At 43.0% G+C, this 25045-nt stretch overlaps 1 protein-coding gene across 1 annotated transcript in view; it reads left to right on the plus strand.

Annotated features, from left to right (window-relative positions):
- dchs1b (dachsous cadherin-related 1b) overlaps positions 1–21120 on the plus strand; it is a 66828-nt gene extending 45708 nt beyond the window's left edge. Inside the window, exons 6-31 of the mRNA XM_070844057.1 lie at positions 1230–1461; positions 1631–1879; positions 2773–3388; positions 3422–3816; positions 4035–4222; positions 4331–4427; positions 4544–4701; positions 6838–7278; positions 7890–8185; positions 8388–8503; positions 10573–10812; positions 11259–11384; positions 11528–11737; positions 12336–12592; positions 12707–12913; positions 13044–13440; positions 13563–13676; positions 13847–14058; positions 14190–14341; positions 14873–15003; positions 15235–15521; positions 15989–16130; positions 16263–16434; positions 16519–16928; positions 17051–18723; positions 18766–21120. Coding sequence (XP_070700158.1) covers positions 1230–1461; positions 1631–1879; positions 2773–3388; positions 3422–3816; positions 4035–4222; positions 4331–4427; positions 4544–4701; positions 6838–7278; positions 7890–8185; positions 8388–8503; positions 10573–10812; positions 11259–11384; positions 11528–11737; positions 12336–12592; positions 12707–12913; positions 13044–13440; positions 13563–13676; positions 13847–14058; positions 14190–14341; positions 14873–15003; positions 15235–15521; positions 15989–16130; positions 16263–16434; positions 16519–16928; positions 17051–18723; positions 18766–19092 — 7845 coding nt within the window. The 3' untranslated portion in view covers positions 19093–21120. The remainder of the gene's footprint in view (positions 1–1229; positions 1462–1630; positions 1880–2772; positions 3389–3421; positions 3817–4034; positions 4223–4330; positions 4428–4543; positions 4702–6837; positions 7279–7889; positions 8186–8387; positions 8504–10572; positions 10813–11258; positions 11385–11527; positions 11738–12335; positions 12593–12706; positions 12914–13043; positions 13441–13562; positions 13677–13846; positions 14059–14189; positions 14342–14872; positions 15004–15234; positions 15522–15988; positions 16131–16262; positions 16435–16518; positions 16929–17050; positions 18724–18765) is intronic.
- Positions 21121–25045: the final 3925 nt, after the last annotated feature.

The raw sequence follows: 25045 nt of genomic DNA on the forward strand, positions 1-25045 counted from the left end.
CCTAATTGATTAGAACTGAATTAGAGTTCTGAAGGAGACCAAAACCTCAAACTAGTCAAAGCACTAAATCTGTGTTCCTCCAGAACACGTTGCTTGCTGAGTGTGTACTGGTTATTCTGATGAAAGCTGAAGGCAAATTAAAGATGTGTACAGCTGCACTCAAATAAATCTGTTCAAAGAGGCATTGGACATGTTTGAAGAAGGCAGCGTCCTGTCCCGCACTGTGTCTTCACAAAAAATCAAGGGGAAACGTTGCGGCATGGCAAAGCAATCAGAGCAAACAGAGAGGGACTGTGGGGAGGTAAACGGTAAAGAAGTAGGAAAACAGATCCATTTAAACAGTCCGTTTAAATGGTTTAAATAATCGTAGGATACCATTTAAGTTAAATATGATGTCTTGCTTGACCATATTTACTCACTCTTCACTGTAGCATCTCCCCAGTAGACCCACGCACATTTAAAGCATCAGTTAATCACACTGGATGCTCTTAAATAGGCATTGAAACTCTACACAAGGTGCAATAAAGCATTCATTCTCTTGTGTGTACTTGGGTCACATAGAGAAATACAGTACATAGCCAGTGTTCTGAATGCATTATTATTAGTTGTACCAGTGGTAATGCTCGTATTTTTAATGCTCTTTATTTACCCCTCTTCAGATAACAGATTGCATTTGGGTCTATGATTTACTACCCAACCCCCACAATGCATGCTCTCTCACCCACAGCACATTCCCAGCTAAGTTCAGCTGGTGTCTGTTCCCCACCGTCTCGACTGTCCCTGTTTTTAATGGTCTCATAAAAACTAGGCTCGCAGATACAATGTAATGAGTGCAAACTTTTCTCCTCGCATGCAGCCCTTGATTGGCTCCATATTTCAGGGATCTTCAACAGAAAAATCATCTTTCTGTGCTCCTCTGCAGCTGCTTTGTCTTTACCGGGTGACATAAATCTATTGTCACAGTTTCATTGCATAAAAGTCCTCTACAGTCGCTTTTCACCAAGGGATAGAAAACAAATTGAATGTTGTCTTCGGGGATATAGTCTATCTGTCTATCTTAGCCTCCTTTTGTTTCAATAGACTAGTCACTTAAAGTCTATAATATGATCACAGCATTGTCTGCTGATATAACCTTGCACACTCTGCCAGCATTATATTTCAAATACAAAAATCTTGAATCTCAAATCTAATCTGATTTTTTTGTTTGTTTCTTTGTTTGTTTTTTGCAGGGCGGTCTGAGCTCAGTGGCTCGTGTGCGGGTCTTGGTCGTGGACATCAATGACAATCGACCCACCTTTTATCCAGCCCTCTACACAGTCAGTCTCAGTACCCATAGTGCCCCAGGAACCTCCGTTGTCAAGGTAACAGCAAATGACCCTGATGCTGGGGTAAACGGCAGGGTGACCTACCGCACGGTACCCGGAGGAGGCTCTGCTTTCTTTACTCTCAACAAGGACACAGGTATGTGTCTGTGTGTGTGTAGTAAGATTACCATAGCATTTAAAAGCATGTGATACACATACACACACTGAGCAAATGTGGGTGAGCTTTTGTAAAATGTGCCTTATTTGGAGAGTTTAAAAACAAAAGGCGTAATGTGTCTTGTCTATTTATATTTCTTCCTTCACAGGTGTGATTTCACTCTCTCGCTCGCTCCATGGCAAAGCCAACACGGTAATCTCCATGGTGATATCAGCCGAGGATGGCGGTGGTCTGACGGCGCCCGTCAATGCCAGGGTAAACGTGAGTGTGGTTGGAGGCTCCGTGGCGTCTCCCGTGTTTGAACAGGCCCAGTATTTCTTCACTGTGTCCGAGGATGTTCTCCGGGGGACGGCGGTGGGAGTAGTCCGTGCTGCTGCCAAGACAGGTGAGGACGCCTGTACTCTCAAGTCTTCTGTTAATGTATTAACAACATTCACTGTAATCAGTCTTTTCAGGCAGGAGTGTATCATTTCTCCCCTTTCACTCCAGCAGTTGTACAAATACACAAGCAACAAGAGCATACACTCCATTAAGAAATCACATCCATCGCGCCGTGTAGGCTTCACTGGGGATTATTTTAACTGTGACTAGTCTTTTATTTTCTCTCTGTATTAATGCTGGAGAAAAGCATTTGGGTGGGGCTGTATGGGAGTCAGAGTGAAGTGTTCACTATCCAGTGGTGGACAGAGGAAGATTCATCTCTTTCTGTGTAACTATACAAGGCTTTCAGTGATTCTATCTCCTCATCCCCTTTGACTGAATCCAACCCTTCATTAACACTTAGATGAGGTATAAGCTGAAATAAACAAAGTGGATGTGGGTGTGTCCTGAAATTAGTTATGTGTCAGGTCGGCATCTATTAAGCTAAAGAAGAGTCAATAATCAACAGATGTATTCAGTATGTTGACACTATTTCAGTCGCTTCTAGTGGTGAAACTTGTTCTTTCCTTTCTAGTCATTTTAACTCTTCAGAGTCTCGGACCGCCCGTCGGCGTCAAAGACACAAACACAAAGAAAGCAAGCTAAACAGTTTTAATGGGAAACACAAAGGTAAAATGAAAAGTAGTAAAAAACAGCCATTTTACCCCAAGACTCTGGAGGGTTAAAGCATTTATGAAGATTTGCAGCTTCTAAAATGTGATGATTTGATGATTTTCTGCAATTGCGGCTTGTCTTCTTAACCATTTTATGAGCCGCTGCAGATGTAGTCCTCTTGTCACTGCCTTTTTCTCATTCTCATTTTGTTTCTTTTGCTGTCTCTCTGTGTCTTCCATAAAGGTGTCTCTAAAGATATCTTCTACTCCATCTCCTCTGGAGACCCTGATGGTTACTTCACAGTAGACAGTGCCTCTGGTACTATTCGCACTGCCCTTCCTCTGGACCATGAAACCTGCTCCAGTCTTGACCTGGAGATCCAGGCACGCTACGGCTCTCCTCCAGCATATGGAACCAGCCGGGTACGAATAACCATTTCGGACATCAATGACAATGCCCCCACCTTCCTCCCCTCTTCATCAGAGTCCCTGCTTCTACCTGAGATCACCAAAATGGGGACTGTTATCTACACTATTCAGGCCACCGACAAAGACTCTGGTCATAACGGTCAGCTCAGCTTTGACCTGGTCTCTGCTGGAGCTGCAGGCAGCAGTGGCCAGAGGACGTTTGGTGTTGACCGGGGCAGCGGGGAGGTACGTCTGATTGGCAGTCTGTCATATGAAAGTGTCCCACGCTATGACCTTCAGGTAGTTGCCAAAGATGGCGGTGCACCTCAGCTTAGCTCCACCTTCACCCTCGTGGTCCACATCCAAGCGCAAGATGCACAAGGCCCCAACTTTGACACCCTGACATACCGCGTGGAGCTACGGGAAAACACACCTCTCAACACACGTTTCCTCCAGGTTCGAGCGCTCAACAGAGAGGCTTCTGGGAATGGTGGAAGCTCCTCATCAGCTTCTTCCTCTATTTCCTACCGCCTGAGGCCTGACGGTGATGCAGCCGGTTTTGGCATCATGCCAGATAGTGGTTGGCTATTTGTACGTAGCTCTTTGGACCGCGAGGTCAAAGACATGTATCTGCTGACCGTCCTGGCCACGTCAGGCCCAGGAGGGGCGGGAAGAACTGGCAGTGCCACCGTCAGGGTGACTGTAACTGACGAGAATGATAATTCTCCACGACTGAGCCAAGAGAGGGTGTTCCTGGCCGTCAGAGAGAACCTCCTGGCAGGGACAGGCTTTGGCAGGGTGTCTGCAACGGACAGAGATGCAGGACTAAACGCTCGGCTCACCTACAGGCTGCTGCACACTGACAGGCACTTCCAGATTAACTCACAAACAGGTGAAGATAAACATCACTTGGCTCATGACTTGGCTTTTTAATATGAATGTAACAACAGTTTGTTGTACAGTAATTGTGTTACATTGGATGAAAGAGCACTAATACCAGCATGATTTCCTTGAGGAATTAATGATTTCCTGCTTGTCAATTAGATTAGCATGGTAATTACAACTACAAGTATGCAAGTTAAGGCCTTTTGTCCCTCTCTTTTTCTTTAGGCGAGATCAGCACCCGCCTCGCCCTTGACAGAGAGCAGCAATCCAGCTATCAGCTTGTTGTGGTTGTACAGGATGGGGGCACGCCTCCTCGCAGCGCCACTGGCACTGCTCATATCACTGTTCTGGACGAAAACGACCACGCCCCCAGTTTTATTCATGCCAGGCCGGATAGGGAGTTGCTACTTCAGGTGAGAATAATGGGAGATTAGATAGATCAGGTGAGAGACATCCAGCTGCTTTGAGAGGTGAATGTGAATATGAAATAATAATATATGAAAAACAAATCTTTAATGTAGGTGATGGAGGGGCTTCCATCTGGGACAGTCCTAGGGACAGTGACGGCTAAAGACCCAGACGAGGGAGAGAATGGGACTATATACTACTCTTTATCAGGTGAGTGTCATAAATCCTCTCATAGATATGTGTCTAAAACTAAACTGTCAAAGTTTGTTTATTTAGCGTTTCATCATCATTACCCGACTCATTTCCATATGTGTTGCACCCTGAAGGGCCCAGAGCAGAGCGCTTCTCCTTAAACCCGACCAGTGGCGAGCTGAGAACTGCTTCCCCTCTGAGATGGGTGGAGCGAGCCGAGTACGTCTTCACTGTGACTGCCGCTGACCACGGCACACCAGGCCTCAGCTCCACCTGCCAGCTACGGATACAGGTAGACATTGTCTATACATTTTCATAGCCTTATCTATATCTACAGCTGCGTGCCTAAAACATTTCTAATGAACCAGGCAACTGGCCAAACCTAGTGACCAAACCTAAAACTGCTATATCTACACATTACCTCAGTCCTTTTGCATTCCTTGCTGCGAGTAATTTCCTCAAACTGTGCACAAAGTGAACAGTATAACTGTCAAAGGAATTGGAAAAGGAGGTAAATATGAGAAGGAGAGAAACTGAACCTGTGCCTGTACAAACAAAATCATCTATCCAGTCTCGTGTGTGCTTCCTGCTCCAAAGGTTAGTGGGGTAACCAAAACCCAAGGTGAGAAACCCTTAGCTGCAGGAGGGAGCCGGTCTGGACTGAGTTATTGTTCTGAACTTTCCGTACGAGGGTCAATCCTGCATATCAACATACAATATCAGGAATTCAGCAGTAGGAAAAAAAATGTCTGCCACAGAGGCATTTAGCCAGAGAAGGGTGGTGGTGTGCTTTGACTGTTGAGCTTTGAGCTTGGTGTTTTTATGTGATGTGATTTCAGAGAGGAAAAGGATGCTAATTACATTGGGAGTGCTTGCCTTAGATTTCGCCTGCGCCCCGCTTGTGCGACACTGAGATTAGACAGAGGGGAAACAGGCACCTTGGAATCAAATGCTCCCAGATGAGATTTGATGAGAGCCAGCTGCATCAAATCACACAGAGAGAGGGAGAATACACCACTGTACAGTAGCAGGCGGTGATACATGCACGCACGCACACACACTCACTGTATCGACACATTCGGACACTCATGAGGTAACATTTCCAGATAATGATTTTGAGATAACATTTCACATAGCTGTGGGTAGAATCAGATGCAGGAATAGTGTTGTACACCACAAGCACCACAGTACACACACCAGCCAGCTTGTGTAGGAAAACGGCACTGAGGCAAACTTGCACCATCTGGCCAATTTTTATTTTCATCTAAAGTAAAATTTTTATTGTCATTACAGTTAACTGAACTGTTTTGTCACACCTAGTTTTAGTTTTTAGTTTGGTTCATTATGATAACTTTGCTGCAGTTCTGTCAATCCAAATGTAAACATTCATGGCTAAAACACCACAAAGCTCAATTAAATGTGTTTTATTTCTGAATTTCATTCACTTGCAATGAAACACAGATGAAAAAAAATTAGACATGGTTCTATTTCCTTTTCTTAAACAGTATTCAGTAACAGGTGACCTTTTGACATGTGGTTTGTACTGCATTTTAGCTAAAATGTCTGCTCATAGCATCAGTCTTTTTAATTAGGCAAAATTATACACATCATTCACATCACGTCCCTCTTCTTCTCAGTTTATCCTTTCTATTCATGTCCAATAAAGACACCAGAAAGATGCAATTCATTGCAACAGAGCTTTAGTAACAAAAGTGAGGAATGGTTTCTCGTGTGGATTTTTTGATGACGAAACCAGAGCTTGTTAAAATGTGCTTTTGTTTGCTGTCTTCGGAGCTCTTTGATCTCTCTAAGAACAATATCGGACCCTGGGGCTGTTGCTCAGAGTGGCGAAAGCCTCGTGGCACGCATTTGTTTCCCATCTGACCAGACCGCGGCATATGGAGGTTGCACTTTTTGCTCTGCATTATTTGAACTGGAATATTTACAGTTTTCCCTCCCATTACAGCCTTCATTATTTTGTCACAGGTCACAAACTCTGACTCTCATCTTGAAGCCAGAATGCCACAGTGTCAAGATATTTACTGGAAGGATTGTATATAAACGTCTTCATGCACAATGAGAATGCCTGTGAGGGTCATTATAGTAATAGCAACAAAACAGAAACAGACTACAGCCCAAGGCTATGTTTGGGGATGGGCTGGGGCGAGAGCCATATAGCTGCATTGTCTGCAGACAATCCAGTAACATCCACAGTACAGAATTGACCTTGACATTTTTCTTTCTACACTGGGTTGAAACAATACTTTATATTGAAATGTTTTCAAAGTTTGTTTCACTGTGTTTTGGGATGGATTTGTGGATGATGAATTACTTGCTGGATTTAATCTGAATCATCATCATTAGCTGAAGAAAGTTTTAATAATGTGATTAAAATGAGCCTGTTTGACACAAGCTTCCTTTCCTTCAGGTTCTCAGCTCCTCCAGGTCCAACCCCAAACCCAACATGCTCTCCATGACCCTGAACACAGTTGAAGGGGCTGCTCCAGGCTCCATTATTGGTTCTGTCCGCCCTCACGACCAGCATGAATCTGCTTTACTGGAAGGCCAGGTGACGTACCTGGTGGTGGGGGGTACGGACCGAGATGGGACTTTCATGGTGGACCGTCTGAAGGGCGACGTGTACCTGGTGCGCGAGCTGGACTATGAGAAGGGGTCGAAGTACACGCTGCATATCGAGGTGTCTGACTTCTCCCAGGCATTTCCCAGCAGCCACCTGGTGCAGCTGGATATCAACGTGCAGGACAGCAATGACCATGCTCCCCATTTCACAGAAGATCCCGTTACCATTGTGATTCCAGAGAACATAGAGCCAGGAGCTTCCATATATACCTTCCAGGCTTTGGATCAGGTGTGAAACTGAATATGTTATCTTTAATGTTAACCAGTGATACTGTTAGTTTATTTGGCACCAATTGTTAGAAAAAAAAGTTTTAGTTTAGTCTGATTGAGATATTCAATTTACATATATATATTTAAATATATATATATAACAGAGAAAAGAGGAGAATTGTCACATTTCAGAGGCTAGAACTCTTAAATATGTGGCATTTGTTGCCTTATAAATTACTTAATCTATTAAGTTGTTGAATAAACTGATGTTGTTAGGTTAGGTTAGTTTTCATTTCAGCACAAGTGTTTACACCTAGACATGATTCCAAGTTCCAAAACAATCTTAACTCAAGGTTTTCAACTCAAGTGTTTTTCCCTGGAACTGCATCTCGCAGTCCTCATCAGAGGATGGAATTTACCACGTTGTCATCATGTGACCTAAATATAGGAAGCAAATTTCAACCATTAATAAAGACTGTGAGAAGCAGTTGAAAGCTGTGGAAAAAACAAATAAGTGGACCTTGAGCGTCTATTTCCAAGGTCGTCCAACTTCCTCGCTTGTGAAGTGTTTTTCCTTCCTGGATCAAAATTTCCACTCACCGTCCAAATCATCTGTTTTCTTTTTTGTAGGATGGCAGTGGACCCAACAGTGAGCTACATTACTCCATTGAGCATTACTGGCCTGACATGCCTGATCTCCTGACCCTGGACCCCTCCAGCGGAGTCCTGACCCTGGGCCAGAAGTTAGATCGTGAGTCCACACCGTCCCTCTACCTTGTGGTGCGGGCCACAGACCAGGCAGTGGATCCATCTCAGAGGCGCTGGGGTTCGGTCACTGCCCGAGTGTTTGTGACGGATGAAAACGACAACGCTCCGGTCTTCAGTTCTCCTTCTGCGGTCAGCGTCATGGAGGATCAACCTGTAGGGTGAGTGGCATGTCTAACTGTAATCTGTAATGTACATTTCTGTCATTGCTTTGACAGATGTCATCCATCAGGCCACACAGGAAAAACATCCAAAAAGAATATTAAAAGATAATCAAGTGCATTTACTTTCAATGCTACAAGCTAGCAGAAGTAGTTGTCATGTTTGATGTATGTAATGTTATGTTTGTATCTTCATGGTCAGGTTTGTGATTTTGTACGTGATGGCTCGAGATGACGATGAAGGAGAAAATGGCCGAGTGTCCTACAGAATCCAGGCAGGCAACAACGCTGGCCGCTTCAGTCTGAACCCAAACACTGGTGAGGTTATTTTTAGGGTGCGACACAACTATCTAAAAATATCAAAATGTTACAATAATATAAAAGGGTCTGTGGAAACTGGAGATTTCCCGTAAATAGCCAATTTGCACTCCATCAAGAGAAGATTAGGGCAAATTTCATCACGTCATTTCATGTATTCGTAATCCTGCCTTGAATGATTTAACACAGCGGGAGTGGTATGTGGCCTTTTTGTGTGGGGTTTCATGATTGAAATGATAATCAGCATCCCACCCATGGAAGCCCCCTGGATGAACAAAACTTTCCAGAAGGTCGTAATTACCCAGTGAAGTGCTGCGTCTACAGGGTCTCAACTGCTAAAACACTCATAACCCTCATAACCCTCTTCACTAGATGATCTTTCAATGCGTTAGAGCAATATTTCACTTGAATAATGCTTTAGTGTTCTTGTCTTGACAGATTTGTTCATGGGAACCGATTTGGTCTAGGGACGTGGACAGCCTTTGATATCTTATATATGTGTATATGTAATCTCTTCATCGTCAGAGCGGGGTGATGTGGGCGTGCTCAGCTCTGGCTGAGATGGGATTAGGAACCATAAGACATACACTTAATGTAGCTTCCAGATGGAGGAAAGTCTTTACTTCATTACTGTCAAGTGTCTGGTGTATTAGCAAGGCTTGATTTCACTTCTGGTTTGTTTCTTAGACTGTGTGGTATTAGGCTTATGGTTAATAATAGCTGTAATGGCAGATTAGCATTTTATGGAGGAGACATTTGCCAAACTGCCCGGCTAATGTGGGGGGTATCATTAGCCTGATTACTGCTTGTAAATTATAAGTCTACTCTGCCAACATGGACTTTCTGTTATTTCACATTACAACTGCTTCACTGCTAGTTTTATTAACCACTTGAAAGCTAATGTTTCTTATATGTCTCTTTATTTCTGCACAAGTAGCTTCAAGTAGTGTTCGAGAACGTTGATATTATATTCTGTATCTGCTTGTTCCATCATTAAAGCTATGTCGGATTTACAGTATATAAATATGATAATCAAATCCTGGACACCGTGTTTATGGCTGCGCAGCATTAAATGGAAAAATCTGCCTGTCTTGTGCAGTATTTTATGCTCATTTTCCTGACATTGAGTATGACAAGCTTGAGATTTTTGGTAGAAGTGAAATAAAGTTTCCTGTGAGTTTGAGCAAAGATAATCCAGAGAGAGTAAGAGCCCCCTTATCATCTGGTTGATACTGTATCAGTAACACTAAATTGGCTGCAGCGGAGGATGGAATAGTACAGTAAATGTTTTTCATCTGTTTGAGTTTGGCTGAAACATGGGAGCTAGCAAAGCCTCACAGGACCATCAAGAGCGTCAGCCTCACAGAGCAGTCAACACACAATGGGCTTGGCATGCCATGGCATTATAAATTACACACGTCTCTCAGGCACCACATGCCAACTAAACTTGTACACTGCTGTGAACAGTGCACACACACACACACTCGTATTTCTTCTTTCTTTGGCTGACCCTCCATGTAGTCTGGGCGATGACAGGGGTGTGGGGTGCAGACGTAAAAGGTAGAAGAGTAACTGAAGCCAGAAACTGAGAAATGGTGGTTTGATTTCACACACTCTATCTGAACCAGCTTATATATATATATAAAAAAAAAAAAAACGTGTACATACACACACACACACCAACTAATGCTAACACATAACTTAATGTTGGAATGAGAAAGTGGAGACAAAACAATAACATAATCATACATGTTCACAGATAAAGCGCTGCAGTCAATGCATCTAGATGCATTTTCAGTCTGCCAGAATTTGAGTAGCTGGCGTGAAGTAACTGTGGTCCCTTGCTTACTGTGGAAACTCTCATAAAGCAAAGCTACAAAGGCTTTTTTGTTACTGGTCCCCTACGCATGCAGATACTGCCTCTCTCAGGTATACAAAATTACATGTTTGAAAAAATAATCCAAACACACACTCAGACTCAAACATACCTACACAAATAAGACTAGACGTTTTGAGTGAAGGAATCCAGAAAAGGTGGTTTTAGAACAGTTTTCTCTTCTCTCTTGCAGGCTCTCTCTCCATCTTCAAAGCTTTAGACCGGGAGGAGCAGGAAATGTTCAATCTGACAATTGTGGCAGAGGATCATGGGATACCTCAGCTCTCCACCTCTCAGGTGCTGTGTGTGCAGGTGATTGATGTGAATGACGAAGCCCCGATGTTCCAGCGAGCAGAATTTGAGACCCAGGTGATGGAAAACCAAGGACCAGGGACCACTGTGTTGACTGTGACTGCCACTGACCGGGACCAAGGTTGGCTTAAATGTGTTATTTTAATACTGTATAGTCAATATGCTGGAAGTGGAGACATACTGTAGCTACAAAGAGATTAAAACACTTTTTGCTTTTTGATGCCGTCTATGGGACAAGTTGTACACATATTTTTTCATAGATTTTCAGTTTTATAATTCCACAAAATAATGAAATTATGTCTGTAGTTTAAACATGAACTAAACAATAGAGACACATAAAAGGTTTTGAAAAACCAAATCATTTTAAACCAAACCACAAGTTCATGCTAATGAAAATGTGTGGTTACAGTCATCATCCAGAGCCTTTTATTTCTGGTCTGTGCAGCTGTGGATTCAATAATATCGCTGCCTAATTACATTGACTGTAGCCTATTTTCTTTATTGCTTGTTTTCGTAGTGTGCCCAGCCATTAATCTTTATTTGCGCCTGTTATGTGTTGTAATGCAGGTTCTAATGGCCAAGTTACATATGGAGGTGTGACAGAGCCAGGCTTCATCATTAACCCCGTGACAGGAGTCATCACCACCACAAAGGAACTGGACACAGAGCTACAGGACCACTACACACTCACTGGTACTAATACATCCATTGTCTATTCGCTCAAGATTATTCATTTCCACATATCACCTCAGGTGCTTCAGTTTAAACTTGTGTTGAATCCCACAAATAAATCATCCCTATATCTCATTAACTTAACACCTCTTATCTCTTAATAGTGTATGCCAAGGATGGAGGGCTGCCTCCTAACTTTGCCAAGGCTGTAGTCCGCGTGGAGGTGCAGGACGAGAACGACAATGCGCCGGTCTTTGCAAAGCCGTGGTATGGACTGGAGGTGCCGGAGAACCAGGCCCCTTTAGAGCTTTGCTTTCTCAAGGCCACAGACCCTGATTCAGGTCCTGGTGGAGAGCTGGAATACAGGATCACTGGTGAGAAACAGAGTTGTGGGTTTAAATAAAGTTTTTTATAAGAATAGATATAAAGAGCAATTTAGTTTGCCACAATTGCTGTAATTGCTGTTTCAGGGTGTGTTGAATGTGGAATTAGCAATATCCTGGAAGAGACAGTGAATTTTTGTCATTTTTGGTGTTTTCCAGTCTTAAAATGGTCAAGTTTGAATTTATAGATCGTTGACAGATTATCACAATTGGCACATGAACCGTCAGGTTTTCTTGGACCATTTATGGTAATATCTGAAGTTGTAGTGACAGGAGTAAATTTGGTCTTATCTGGTAGGGAGGGGATACATGCAGCATTACGTCTAACGTATTGCTTTTGACTGAGCTTTTCACAGAGCTCTAGTCCTCCCATATGAAAGATCAGATCAGCATACAGCTACCTCAGATTGGCCTTCTGCCTTATTTCAAATATAGTACATTCCATATATCTGTCTGGAGCACATTCAAACTTTGACTTAAGTGCAGAGTTGGCACAGCTGTTCCTATTTCTTGTCTTTGTTTAACACTCAATCCACAGGAAAAAAACAACTAAATGTTCTTTCTTCTGCCACATTAACTCTCCCTCCAGCTGGGGACCCCGATGGAGATTTCCACCTCCACGCTAGCACAGGAGCCTTGTCCACCTCGCGCAGCCTAGACAGGGAGACGAGGGCTGAATATACTTTGGAGGTGGTGGCCATGGACCGAGGCAGCCCAGCTCTCAGCACTACGATCTCAGTGGAAGTCAAAGTGCTGGATGTCAATGACAACAGTCCTGTCTTCAGCAGAAATAGATACTCTGTGGAAATGTCAGAGGATGCTGCAGAGGGGTCCAAAGTCCTGGAGGTAATTAGAAATGAGAATCTAGATTATCAGAGATGTTGATGCTCACTTTTACGACAAGTTTTCATATTTTGATAATACTCTTTTAATCATGAAAATGTATTTGTGTGTTTCCAGGTGTCGGCCACAGACGCCGATGATGACCTGAATGGGAAGGTTCTGTATTTCCTTAGCAGAGAGGCACATGGAGCGTTCACTGTGGATGACAACACTGGTGTTATCACCACATCAGCACCTCTGGACCGAGAGAAAACGGCATCGTACAACTTCCAGGTGTTTGCTGTTGACCTTTCACCTGCTGCACCCAGGAACTCCTCTGCTCAGGTAAATGAAGGGTTAAATGTTGAATGTGTCCAGTTGAGTGGTGTTAAAAGAAGCTTTGTATTTATGATTCACATATTGGATTTAGGAGATTTTTTTTAGCACTAACCAACATGTGACCTGTTCTTTTTAGGTGACAGTCACCGTCCTAGATGTCAACGACAACGCTCCCTTCTTCATCCAGGATCCGCTGGTCATCGAAGTGTCCAGCAGGAGGTCCCAGCGGGTTTTGGCCACCATGAAGGCCGAAGACAAGGACTTTGGAGCCAACGGTTCTGTGTTTTACCGTTTCGCCGCACCAGTGAAGGGCTTCAGCATCAACTCCCTGACTGGGGAGATCCAGGCCACTGAGCCACTGGGGGATCTGACGCAGGCTCAGAGGACGCTGATAGTGGAGGCTATGGACCAGGGCAGTCCAGCGCAGTCTGCGCAGGGAGTGGTGGTGATTTATGTGAAGGAGGTGGAGTACAGTGGCATTCGCTTCTCCAGGAATGCCAGAGACGTGAGCATCCAGGAGAACGCCATAAAAGGTTTGACATTAATACAATATTGTTAGGGATTAGAATAATCTATTTGTCCCTCTGTACGCTTTTAAGATCTCCCTGCTGTCACAGTTATGGAATATTTTCTCTACTCTTCTTCAAAAATTCAGGCACAGCTGTGGCTCAGGCTCAGGCTCAACACCCAGATGGCACACGTAAGGGTATCAGCTACAGCCTCTTTAGTGGGAACAAAAAGCAGGCCTTCACCATCGCCTCCTCAACAGGTGAAACTTGCAATATAATATTTTTTAGTAACCTATTGGATGTGAATTCCATTTTGAGTTACAGATTATCAAGATGTTGCTTTAAACTGTGAACACGGACATATCAGTTTAATCTGCTGTTGGATGATCTGCTGATCCTCATTTTCCACTTAAATCTGTGTGTCCTCCAGGTGAAATCAGGGTGCAGAGCTCCATGGGGCTGGACTTTGAAGATACCCCCAGGCTCCGTTTGGTTGTGAAGGCTGAAACTGTGTCCTCCACATCTTTCATGGCTATCAACCTGATCCTGCAGGATGTCAATGACAACCTTCCTCGCTTCCAGTTGCAGAATTATGTGGCCTACATGAGAGAAGCGCAGGGATATGAAATGCCAATCATACAGGTATATCTAAATACAAAAACTGCACTATAAATGATACAAATTTGTGGAGGTATTCTGTACCTGGCTATTGGAGTTTTGCTCCAGGTAAGAATACATTTCCATCATTTTACCCTTTTCTTCATCCTGCCAAGGTGATGGCTGAAGATGTGGATCAGGGCCAAAATGGTCAGGTGACCTACTCCATCCAGTCATCAGGCATGAGCGGCCTGTTCAAGATCGACCCCATGACAGGAAGCATCACCACAGCGGCCATCATGGACCGGGAGATCTTTACCCAGACCAAGTGAGAACAGATTTGTGGTTAAATAAACCTCACCAAGAAGCATTCTGTATGCACCTTTTGAGGATAGATATATATTTCACTTGTAATAAATGTTTGAGCTGCTGCGTGGTGTGTGTATATATACACACAAAAGCATGTATAGAAGTGGAACAATTAGACGTAGCACATCATTAATCATACTGTGTTAACTCAACTACTTTGTATTTAGATAGCTGTTGAGGAGGTTTACGTAGTCTGTTGAAGATATAAGCACCAGTGCAAACTGATATCTGCATGCCAGATGAAGTAAAGCTGCAATTTCAAACTATAAATCAACTCCTGTTCACTTTAACATTTATACAACATCATGTGTGTTGATTTTGTAACAATATGAGAATATGTAAGCAATGGTTTAAAAAAAAAAAAGGAAAAATTAAGCAGATGTGCAAGTTTTTATGTTCCTTTTATATTTCTCTATCATCACCAGCATTAAATTTAAACTAAGAGGCAGGAAAACTCTTTGGACAACCTTTTTTTTCTGCCTACCCACAGGCTCGTAGTTACAGCCACTGATAGAGGAAGTCCACGGCTGGCTGGTTCGGCCACACTGACAGTGATCATTGTTGACCAGAATGACAACAGTCCAACTATTCCCTTGCCCAAGGAAGTGCGCATCCCAGAAAGTAAGTACTTTAGTTTGCAGTTTACATTCTGCTTCTGGTCATATAGGTCAATTTACAGCAAATACATGAATTTTCGGAAACAAATTATGTCACTAGATAAACTCTGTGTGGGTCTAAGGATGGTAATTGTGCATCAATCGATGCATAAAAACCACAAAAAACATAATTTTCTCCACAGGAAGTTAAACACAAATAACTGATGTTTGTTCTATCTCTTTCTCTCTCTATCAGATATGTTGATTGGCACAGAGATCACACTTGTGACGGGTAATGATGTCGACTCCAGTCCTGCCCTCTCCTACTCCTTGCAGCTGGACCCAACAGCCTTAGGCAAGTTTGGAATTCACCGCTACAGTGGAGGCGTATCACTCACTGCCCCTCTGGACTTTGAGGAGAAGACGTGGTACACCCTGACTGTCCGAGCCACTGACAGCCAGCACCAAACCGAGGCGAACATAACAATACTGGTGGAGGACATTAATGACAACGCACCTGCATTCACCCATGATCTCTATCAGGTAGGAGGGTTTATTAATCAAGTTGATCTTTGTTTTGTTGTTTTTTTTGTGTGTTAATGTGCGTTGTACAAATCTGTTTCTCACATGCACCTTCATTTCCATCCCTATTGTTCTGTTTGTGTACTTTGTTTTAATGTACACCATAACTACTGTTTACTCGTTGTGGACATACACTGTGAAAAAGAATATTTACATTCCTAATGTGCACACCGTGGGGGTGATAACAAAAACTAATAATATTGATTGGGAGAGATTACAGAGATGAGTCCATATGGTATTTATGATATCAACATTAGCACGAGCTCTGGAAATACAACGTGAAATGCAATTTTACCTTCTGTTAGTTCAGTGCCCGTTAACCTCCTCACCAGGGGTTTGGATATTTTATAACAGTATGTGACCTATTGTTGTTTTATTTGTTTATTTTGTCATGATGCACAAATGTTATATTGTACTCTGCACCCCAGGTAACTCTGCCTGAGCACACGCCACCAGGAAGTGCGGTTGTCACAGTAACAGCAACTGACAGGGACTCTGGAGAGAACGGAAAGATCACCTACAGAGTGATGTCATCAACCCAGGAGGGTTTCTACATTGACCCTAACAATGGTAGACAAACTTGGCTTCCTACCTGATATAGTTTAGCTGACTAAAGTTTCCAGTTTATTAATATGTAATTCATAACATTTTGAAAGTAACTTTCCCAGCACAACGTCTGACGTCCTCTCATTGCCTCTCCAGGAACCCTGTTCATCAATCACAGAGCTGAGTTTGACGCTGAACGTCCGTCAGTCAGTATTGTTATTGAAGCTTGCGACGGAGGCTCGCCTTCACTCTCCTCCCTCACCACTGTTCAGCTCCAAATCGCTGACGTCAATGACAACGCTCCTGTGTTTCACCAATCAGAGTACAGGTCAGTTTATGTATTAGATTCTTGATGTGTTATGGTGTAACCTCAAGAGCTGTGCTTACACATGTGATGTCCTTCTAACTGCAGGGCGACAGTTTCTGAGGATACCATCCCAGGGTCAACAGTTCTGACTTTTGAGGCCTTTGACAGCGACCTCTCTCGAGAAAACTGTGGCTTTGACTTTGCGATAGCCAGTGGGAATGAAGGAAATGCATTCCAGATTGAAAGCAGTGTGCGGTTCCTGGAAGGACGGGGCTTTCAGACAGTTGGGACTCTGCTGTTGGCTGAGGGGCTGGACTTTGAAACCAAGCCACTTTACAACCTTACTGTGGTAGTTTCAGACCGTGGTGTGCCACAGAGGAGCTCCAGTGTTGCTGCGGTGATAACCATTGGGGACGTGAATGATAATCCTCCAGTATTCAGCAGAGCAGAATATACTGTATCACTGAGTGAGGGAGCTGCTGCTGGGACTGAGATCATACGACTTACTGCTACAGGTGGGAAAAAGACTTGTCTTTTTGTCCAGTTATCTCACCTTTTTTTCTCCCTTTCCACTATTCCTTTTTTACCTCCTGTCTTTCAGTTCATTCATTGTATGCTGTTGTTGTCTTTTTGCCAGACCCAGACTCAACTCCCAACGCTGAGGTCCAGTATATTATCAGCTCCGGTGATGAGGTGAACTTATTTACCATTGACCAGTGGACTGGAGCCTTGAGGCTTCAGCGAGCACTCGACCGTGAGCACCAGTCCACACATATTGTCATCATCCAGGCCACAGATGGACAGGGTCACTTCGCGCTGGCTCCAGTCATTGTTGAAGTCAAAGATGTAAATGACAATCATCCGTTCTTCCCCGTGGAAGTCCTGACTGCCAGTATCAGAGAAAATCAACCAGCAAACTCAGCTGTGACTGTTCTACATGCCATAGACCATGACACAGGGGTTTTTGGCCAACTGAAGTATTATATGTTGTCTGGGGCAGGAAAAGACAGCTTCACTGTGCACCACAACTCAGGAGAAATCAGAAGCAAAATTCCCTTTGACTTCGAAAAAGTCAACTCCTTTAACTTTGTAGCAGTCGCAGTCGATTCAGGCAACCACTCAGCCACTGTAACTGTGCAGGTGTTCGTCACAGGTGAAGATGAGTATGACCCTCTCTTCATATCCTCTGATTTCTCCTTTGAGATACCAGAGGGAGCTAAGAAAGGCCAGAGCATTGGTCAAGTCCAGGCAAATGATGAGGATGGAGGGGTGGATGGTATTGTTCTCTATTCTCTTCCCACCAGCTCTCCATACTTTGACGTGAACAAAACCACTGGAGTGATTTTCCTGAAGTTGGACGGTTCAGGTAGCAGTAGTAGCAGTGGCTCAGGCCGGACCAAACGGGAAACCAGGCTGATGACCCTCGATGTGAGAGCTCACAGTCCTCTAGATGCATCTCGTACCACTACAGCTCAGGTCTCCATCGATGTCACAAACACCAACTTTGGCCTGGCCCCCGATGTCAACATCCTGCTGATTAGCATCATTGCAGTGTCTCTTGGTTTCATCGTATTACTTGTGGTCATGGCTGTGGTGGTGTTCCTTGTCAAATCACGCAGGAGAAAGAAAGGCCAGGATGCAGGAAACAGAACTGTTGCTTCAGGAACTGCTCTGCAGAAATTGGATGATTGTAACTCCGGAACAGGAGGGGAGAGGATCTACCACCAGGCCTTGCCAGGCTATGCTGGAGATCAAGGTGGGGCTGGTGGCGGTCCCTACACTCGAGGGGGCTCTCTGGATCCTTCTCACTCCAGCGGACGAGGGTCAGCTGAGGCAGCGGAGGATGATGAGATCAGGATGATAAATGAGTACCCCCGTGTCGCCTCAATCACCTCATCTATGCAGGAGCACATCTCGGCTAGAGGACCAGACTCTGGAATTCAGCAGGACGCTGACCAGCTCTCTGACATCTCCTGTGAACCTGCAGCTTTGGAGGGCAGCACCTGGTTCAAAGGAAAGAAACTGGGAGGTAGTCTCAGTGGAACCTTGCTCTCTGGCCAGCTCCCAGTTTATAGGGACGAGGGAGGCGGGTACCTAGGAGTAGGCCGAGGCCTCAACATTTCCCTCCCTAAGGATTATGCCTTCCCTGAGGACGGTAAGCCCTCAGTGGATGGTTCCCTCACAGCTATTGTTGCCAGTGATGAGGAGCTCCGTGGAAGTTATAACTGGGATTACCTACTCAATTGGTGCCCTCAGTTCCAGCCTCTGGCGAATGTCTTCACAGAGATCGCCAGACTGAAAGATGAAACTGCACAGCAGAGCCAGAACCCTCGCCAACCCTTCCAGCCCAAGCATAAAATGGATCCCAAACCTAGAATTGACCCTCCACCACTCATCACATCAGTGGCCCACCCAGGGGCCATGTCAGTCCCCCCCAAGGTCCCTGTGATTGGACGGACATTCCCCCACTTGGCCTCGCTCCGCAGGTCCCCTATCAGTCATGAAGGATCCATTTCATCAGCAGCAATGTCCCCCAGCTTCTCCCCTTCTCTGTCCCCTCTGGCAGCTCGATCTCCAGCTGTCTCTCCCTTTGGAGTCAACCAAGGGCCCTCGGCATCCATGATCAGCACCAGGGAGCCCTCACTGGACCAGAGTCCTGATCATGAGATGAGAATATGATGGAAAAACCTAAGGAAGAACTTGAACCTGAACAAAACATGATAGAGCATCCTTTTGGTTGTTCTTTTTCATGGAACGAAAGACAGCAAGTGGAGGTGTCAGTTGTACTGTCATCCTCAGAAGTCATTGTTTTATGATAAGAATGAAGGTCTCACAAATGTCCAGACAGCGACATTTGCTTCAAGCGTCCGACCATATGAGTTTTGGACAATAAACACAACCACAAAACATACTTAACCTTCTCCTGGTAGAATATTTGCATTCTTTGAAGTACTTCTAATGGTTGACAGTGTTACAGGAATACACAAAAGTGGAACATGTGCCTGGGTTGACACGACCAGCCCACCCTTCCATGTCGACGTTGACGCAGGTCTCCATGAACTGATCAGGGTTAAGAGGTAAACTGACCTCTTCATGGGAATGTGCACTTACCATGCCCTGCAGTCAGAGATCCCTTAGTGTGTAGATAGATAGATGTGTAGTTTTCATGTTACCTCGCTGGCTGGCCAGAGAGCTAAGGACCTTGTTCCTCTCTTTGTGTCTGTGGACCTTTTTACACTCCAGTATTAAACTTGTGTAGTGGCTGCTTTTAAAATGGCCGCTGGACATGTGTGTGAATCCCATGGACAGAGAAACGGTGTGTTCACAAAGACACTGATTCATTGAACTGCCAATGCATCACACAAGCGGAAGAGCAATGGAGATTAATGTTCTCTCACCAATTCAGATGACACTTCTTTTGATTTTTACTTTTATTTTTATATATTTTTATATGAAATTATGATTTCAGATCCAGACATGCCATTATTCCACATGGAGAGGTTATTGTTTCTGTGTATTTGCATATATGTATATTTGTATGTATGCAGGCTATGCTATGTACTGTATGTGTCTCCTAGGTTTTTAGAGACTCTTGTGACAGTTCTGATGTGAGTGAGAAGGAGACTTTTGTGTTTTTATCATTATTTATATGAAAAGAGAACTTGCTGCCATATTTTGACAGCAGGAAACCAAACACAGCTCAGACTATGCTGTGTTTTTACTGTAAGATTTTTTCTTTTTTTTGTCAAATTATAGATCATCCCAAATTCAAAACAGCCACTGGATGAAAACCTGTGATCAATCTAAATGCCTGCCTCTGCAGCAGTTCATCACTCTGTTGTGATGTGCAGTTATGCACATAACAGCACACTCCTTTGTTATTCATGGACTACACAATTTGCTGATCACCTCTGTGTCTTTGAAAGAAAGTGCTTCCTAAAGTCAATTACATCAGTCATTAACAAAAATGCATTTTACTGTGAAGTTATTCATCTCAGCTCAACAAAACTTACATGCAATGAATATGCTGGGATTCTCATAGGAAAGTGGCATAACTTGGAGAAATGTAGCACATGAGCCAGACAAGAGGGAAGCAAAAGCCTGAATGCGTGCACCCTGATGAATGTACAAGGATTTAGCAACCAGTGCAGTATTTATTTTCCATGTTAGCTCCCTGTACTGTGCATTTTATTTCTATGATTCATTCATTATTGTCACAGACATGATGAGGTGTTTTCAGGTTCCATGTGTTTAACTCATCATCCGCACCTTCTTTATTTTCTCTCATTGTTCAGATCCAGTTTAAGCAGTCAGCCGGTGAAGCAAAAGGCAAAAGGCTTTAAGAGTGTCTTTGTCATTCTTTCATGTGTATTCATCTTTCAGGCCTGTTTTTAATTGTTTGGGGTAACTGCAGTGATTGGAGGTCCTTTTGTTCTCAAAAGATGGCTTCTACCTCTGTTCTTTGTTCAACATAACCCTTCAGTCCGCCTCATGCAAAGTTGGCACTGGCTCAGCTGAAAGCTACACATGCCATGAGCCTAACTCCACACAGCACAAAATGCTCTTGACTCATGATTATGCTGTCTCAGAAACATTTCTGTGTTGGAAGACCTCCATTTGGAGTTCAGTTTGAGATGACTGCCAGTGACTGATCAGTGTAGCAATGGCAGGAAAACAGAGCTGTACATGTATTAAAAGCAAATAATAAATTCCTACTGATCTCTTTTGACAAACTGGAGTCAGACCTCTTCTTCTTTTTCAGAATTCAAAGGAACAGTTTGAGGGAAGAACTGAAAAGTAATTAAAGTTTAACAGTGCTCCAGTTATCTGGGCTGTGAATGGTAACTTTGAAGAGTTGGGGTTAACTTCAATCATTTATGAACAAACTATCATTAAAGGGAGGGGCAGACTTGGCTTTGGGCATAATCACAGCAGACCTTATGAAGACAGTGGGCCAGGAGACACAGAATTACATCCAGTACGGTCACCATCTGGCTTTTAAGAACATGACATTAAGAACGGTAGCCATACATGCAGTATATGTTAATACAGTATATTAGCATTAGGGAATTAGATGTTTCTATTGTCGTTTAGTTTGAATTGAATCCAAGGGATAACATTTCAAAAAGAGAACACTGATTTTCATCATGGTTGCTAGGTGCTTGAAACCAAAACAGATAAAGAAAATTAACATAAAACTGAAACAAAAGAAGACACAATAAAGATGCTGAAAGCTAAAATTAGACCCCAAATAGTCAAATGACATTATTTTCTCATTGAATCACTGACTTGACAAAATCTGTTGCTTGGTATCACAGACATACCAACAAACAAATATTAAACACAGTATGATGATTTCAATGTTATATTCCATAAATCATTACACTGAACTCCAATTTCCCATCCTGAAAAATGCTTACCTCCGACACTCTCCTATTTTTTTATGTATTGGGTAAAGATGCTTGAAAAGTATTTTCCGATTGTTTGGGACCAAGCAGTAAGAGCAGGGACACAAGAGTACATTTTCAGACATTAAGGCTTTATTTAGCCAAATTAAACAATCAAATAGGAAAATCAATGTTGCAAACAATTAAAATACATAAGCAAGAGAAAGTATCAACAGAACGTCTAACTATGGGCCCTTTAAATAAAAACTGAGGTCAACAAACCCATAATGCAACAGAAATCTAAACTGAACGAACCTGACCTGGTGAATGACACAAAGAAAGGGGTATATATACATACATAGGCTAGCCTACAGACAAATGAGGGGGGGGGGGTCCAACTCCTTACAATTAAACACCTCAAAATAAACCCAACTGCCATTTAAAGATATAACACAAATAATACCAATATAAACTAAAACTACCCAAAACCCAAAGAAACATAATACAATACAACAACATGTTACTTTCTGGAAACTTCTGCAACTCAGAGCACCCCTGCCCAGTACTGGGAATTGAGACCTTCCACTTCCTGTGTTCCAGCATAAAAGGGGCGCCTTAGACTCCACCTTCTCCTTTTGCCAGGAACTCAGCAGCATGTGGAGAACCAAAGAGAAGGTAAAATGTATTAACTCAAAACCAGCTTGATAAACTTATGATAACTAAATGTTAAACTGGAGAACAATATCATAATGTAAATCAAAGGAAAAACATTCTGAAACCAAAACTTGTGTTATGATTATTTGAAATGAAAAGGAACATTACCACATGGCGCCAAATGTTGATGGGTCCATCACACCGATCATGAGATCCAGTGACAGATAGCCTTTAGTGGTATCAAAGAAACCTGAGCTCCAGCCAAGGTCCAGTCAACAGTGGATTCAGTTCTTCTAGCTCATATAAAGGCATACGATGTTGATGTAGCTGAATAATAGCAAAATGTTTATTTCATGTGGAGCACAGACATGTTTGCATAGCTGTTGGGGATTTCTGCCTCATTTGGTCATCACACACAGCCGTGCAGTGTTTCTCTGTTATTCTTACATACAGAAGGAGCTGGACATGGATTCTGACAGGATGCAAGACAAAGAGCTAGAGATGGCAGCTCCTGTGACACCAAAGAGACACACACAACTCCTAATGAAATTAGAAGTGATGATGAATTACACATTTGAACCACAAATTTAGAAACTACATTTTAATGTTGATTGTGTTATTGTCCTGTGGAATATATCCCCTCCTGGGAACCTTCCTTTTTGATAAAGCTTATAGTTAATGCTGGCTCAGGCCTTGGACCAGCCCCTGTTTGATGTTTCTTCCTGTTAAAGGGGAGTTTTTCCTTGCCACTGTTGTCTAATACCAACCTTAGTCTTGCCTGCAAAGAAAAAAAAAGAAAAAACTCTTGCTGCCCTCACTTACACGTTCACCTCAACACACAGCTGTGTTTACAGCCTGCTGTCCCAAGCCTGCCTCGACAGCCTCCTCCTCCAATAACCCCACACAACTCCAAATAATCACATGCACACACGAACGTCCACACACATAGAGAGGCTACTACACAGTGACACACATGGCCCACAACAATCTCCCCAGCTGATATTGGCTCAGGTCCAGCTCCTACAGGCACATACTTGGCAGGTTTTAGCAAAATCTGGGAGAAATCTGTCTAGTGTATGACTATATCCCCTGGAGAAGTTGTAAGTATGTATGAAATCCTTGGTACATTATGATATTTGTGTGTGTGTATGTGTGTTTTAAAGTATTGTAATGTTGAGTCTGTAAAACAATGGTGACTATATTCTCTTTTTTCTGCATGTGTGAGAACATCATTCTAAAAAGGATCAGATAGATATAACAAATGGTTGATAAACACAAATTCACTTTTGACTCTTTTGACTTTAATTGACGTACAATATATCAGGTCCGTTTGCACTTTAACAGTGCAGCACAAATACAGAACTTCAAGCATCACTTTCACTGACAGCTTTTGGAATTTGTTTAATTGCCAGAAAAGTCACCCCAAGAGTTTGGAGCAGAAGTGAAGTCTTTAGAGAAACACAATTAGGAACTTTGATAAATCTAACTCTCTGCAAATGTCAGTCTTAAACAAACATTCCAAGAAAGCACAATCTGTTAAAGACCATGTTTTCTTTTCAGTGGGTCGGGGTAATCTGCAGCTGCACTCTGTGGGAATCAAGCCTGTAAATATCATATTAGATCTGGCCCACGCTGTAGTTAGTATCCAGGTGCTCTGTCATTCTGACTTTGATGTGTTCAACTTTATTAAATGCTGAATCGGTACATGTACATTAAGAGTCAGCTACTAAAACAGAGAAAGTGCATGCAGCTGTTAAGCATAGAGTATTGTGTGCTGTATATCGAAGACAAATATGGATACACCACACCGGACGAGTATTCAGTATACAAAGAGAGAGCGTATGTCGATGTCCTGCAGGGATCTGTTTTAACAGAGACAGCCAGTCAGAGAATGAGTAAATTTTCCAATAAGACATATTATATAATGAAATAATAATAATAATGAAAAACTGTTGTTAAAATGAGACCCACATGTGGTGACTCTTCCACATGAATAGTAATATTGTGTGTGTTTCATGTTGTTGTGAAAACGACTGAAAGCAACTGAAAGATTTAGCCTGGGGGGACCCTGTCTTAAAGCTTAAATGTAATTCATTGTGACAAAAAATGAATTTTCTGGCAGTTTCTTTTTAAATTAAAGTTAATTAAATTACATTTATTTTAAGTGCTGGAGCTTCAGATAAGATGACCAACCATCTAAGATTGTTGCATTATCTCTTCATATTACAAACAGATGCTTTAAAAGTGAATGCTGATGGTAAGTTCTTCTGAGCACAGCATTAAGTTCTTCCCCACTTCAAGTTGTCCTATTTTCAAAGAGCATTAAGGGACATTCCACCAATTCTTCAGTTTACTTGTCACAAGGAGTGGTGGGCCTGGATAACAATTGTATAATGTCTGCAATGACTCTGGATGGAGCTTTCCATGTTTGATAACCTAGATAATGCTATCAGGGTTATCTCCACCTGGGTGTGAGAAGGTCTTTAACAGAAGGCTGAAGCTGTGGAGCCTGAAAAGTGGGAATTTCACAGGCAGCATTTAATCGCATATGGGAAATATAGTGTTATTACTACTTGACCATTACTGGAATG

This window comes from Pempheris klunzingeri, chromosome 14 (assembly GCF_042242105.1).
Source record: "Pempheris klunzingeri isolate RE-2024b chromosome 14, fPemKlu1.hap1, whole genome shotgun sequence".
In the NCBI taxonomy this organism is placed as follows: domain Eukaryota; kingdom Metazoa; phylum Chordata; class Actinopteri; order Acropomatiformes; family Pempheridae; genus Pempheris; species Pempheris klunzingeri.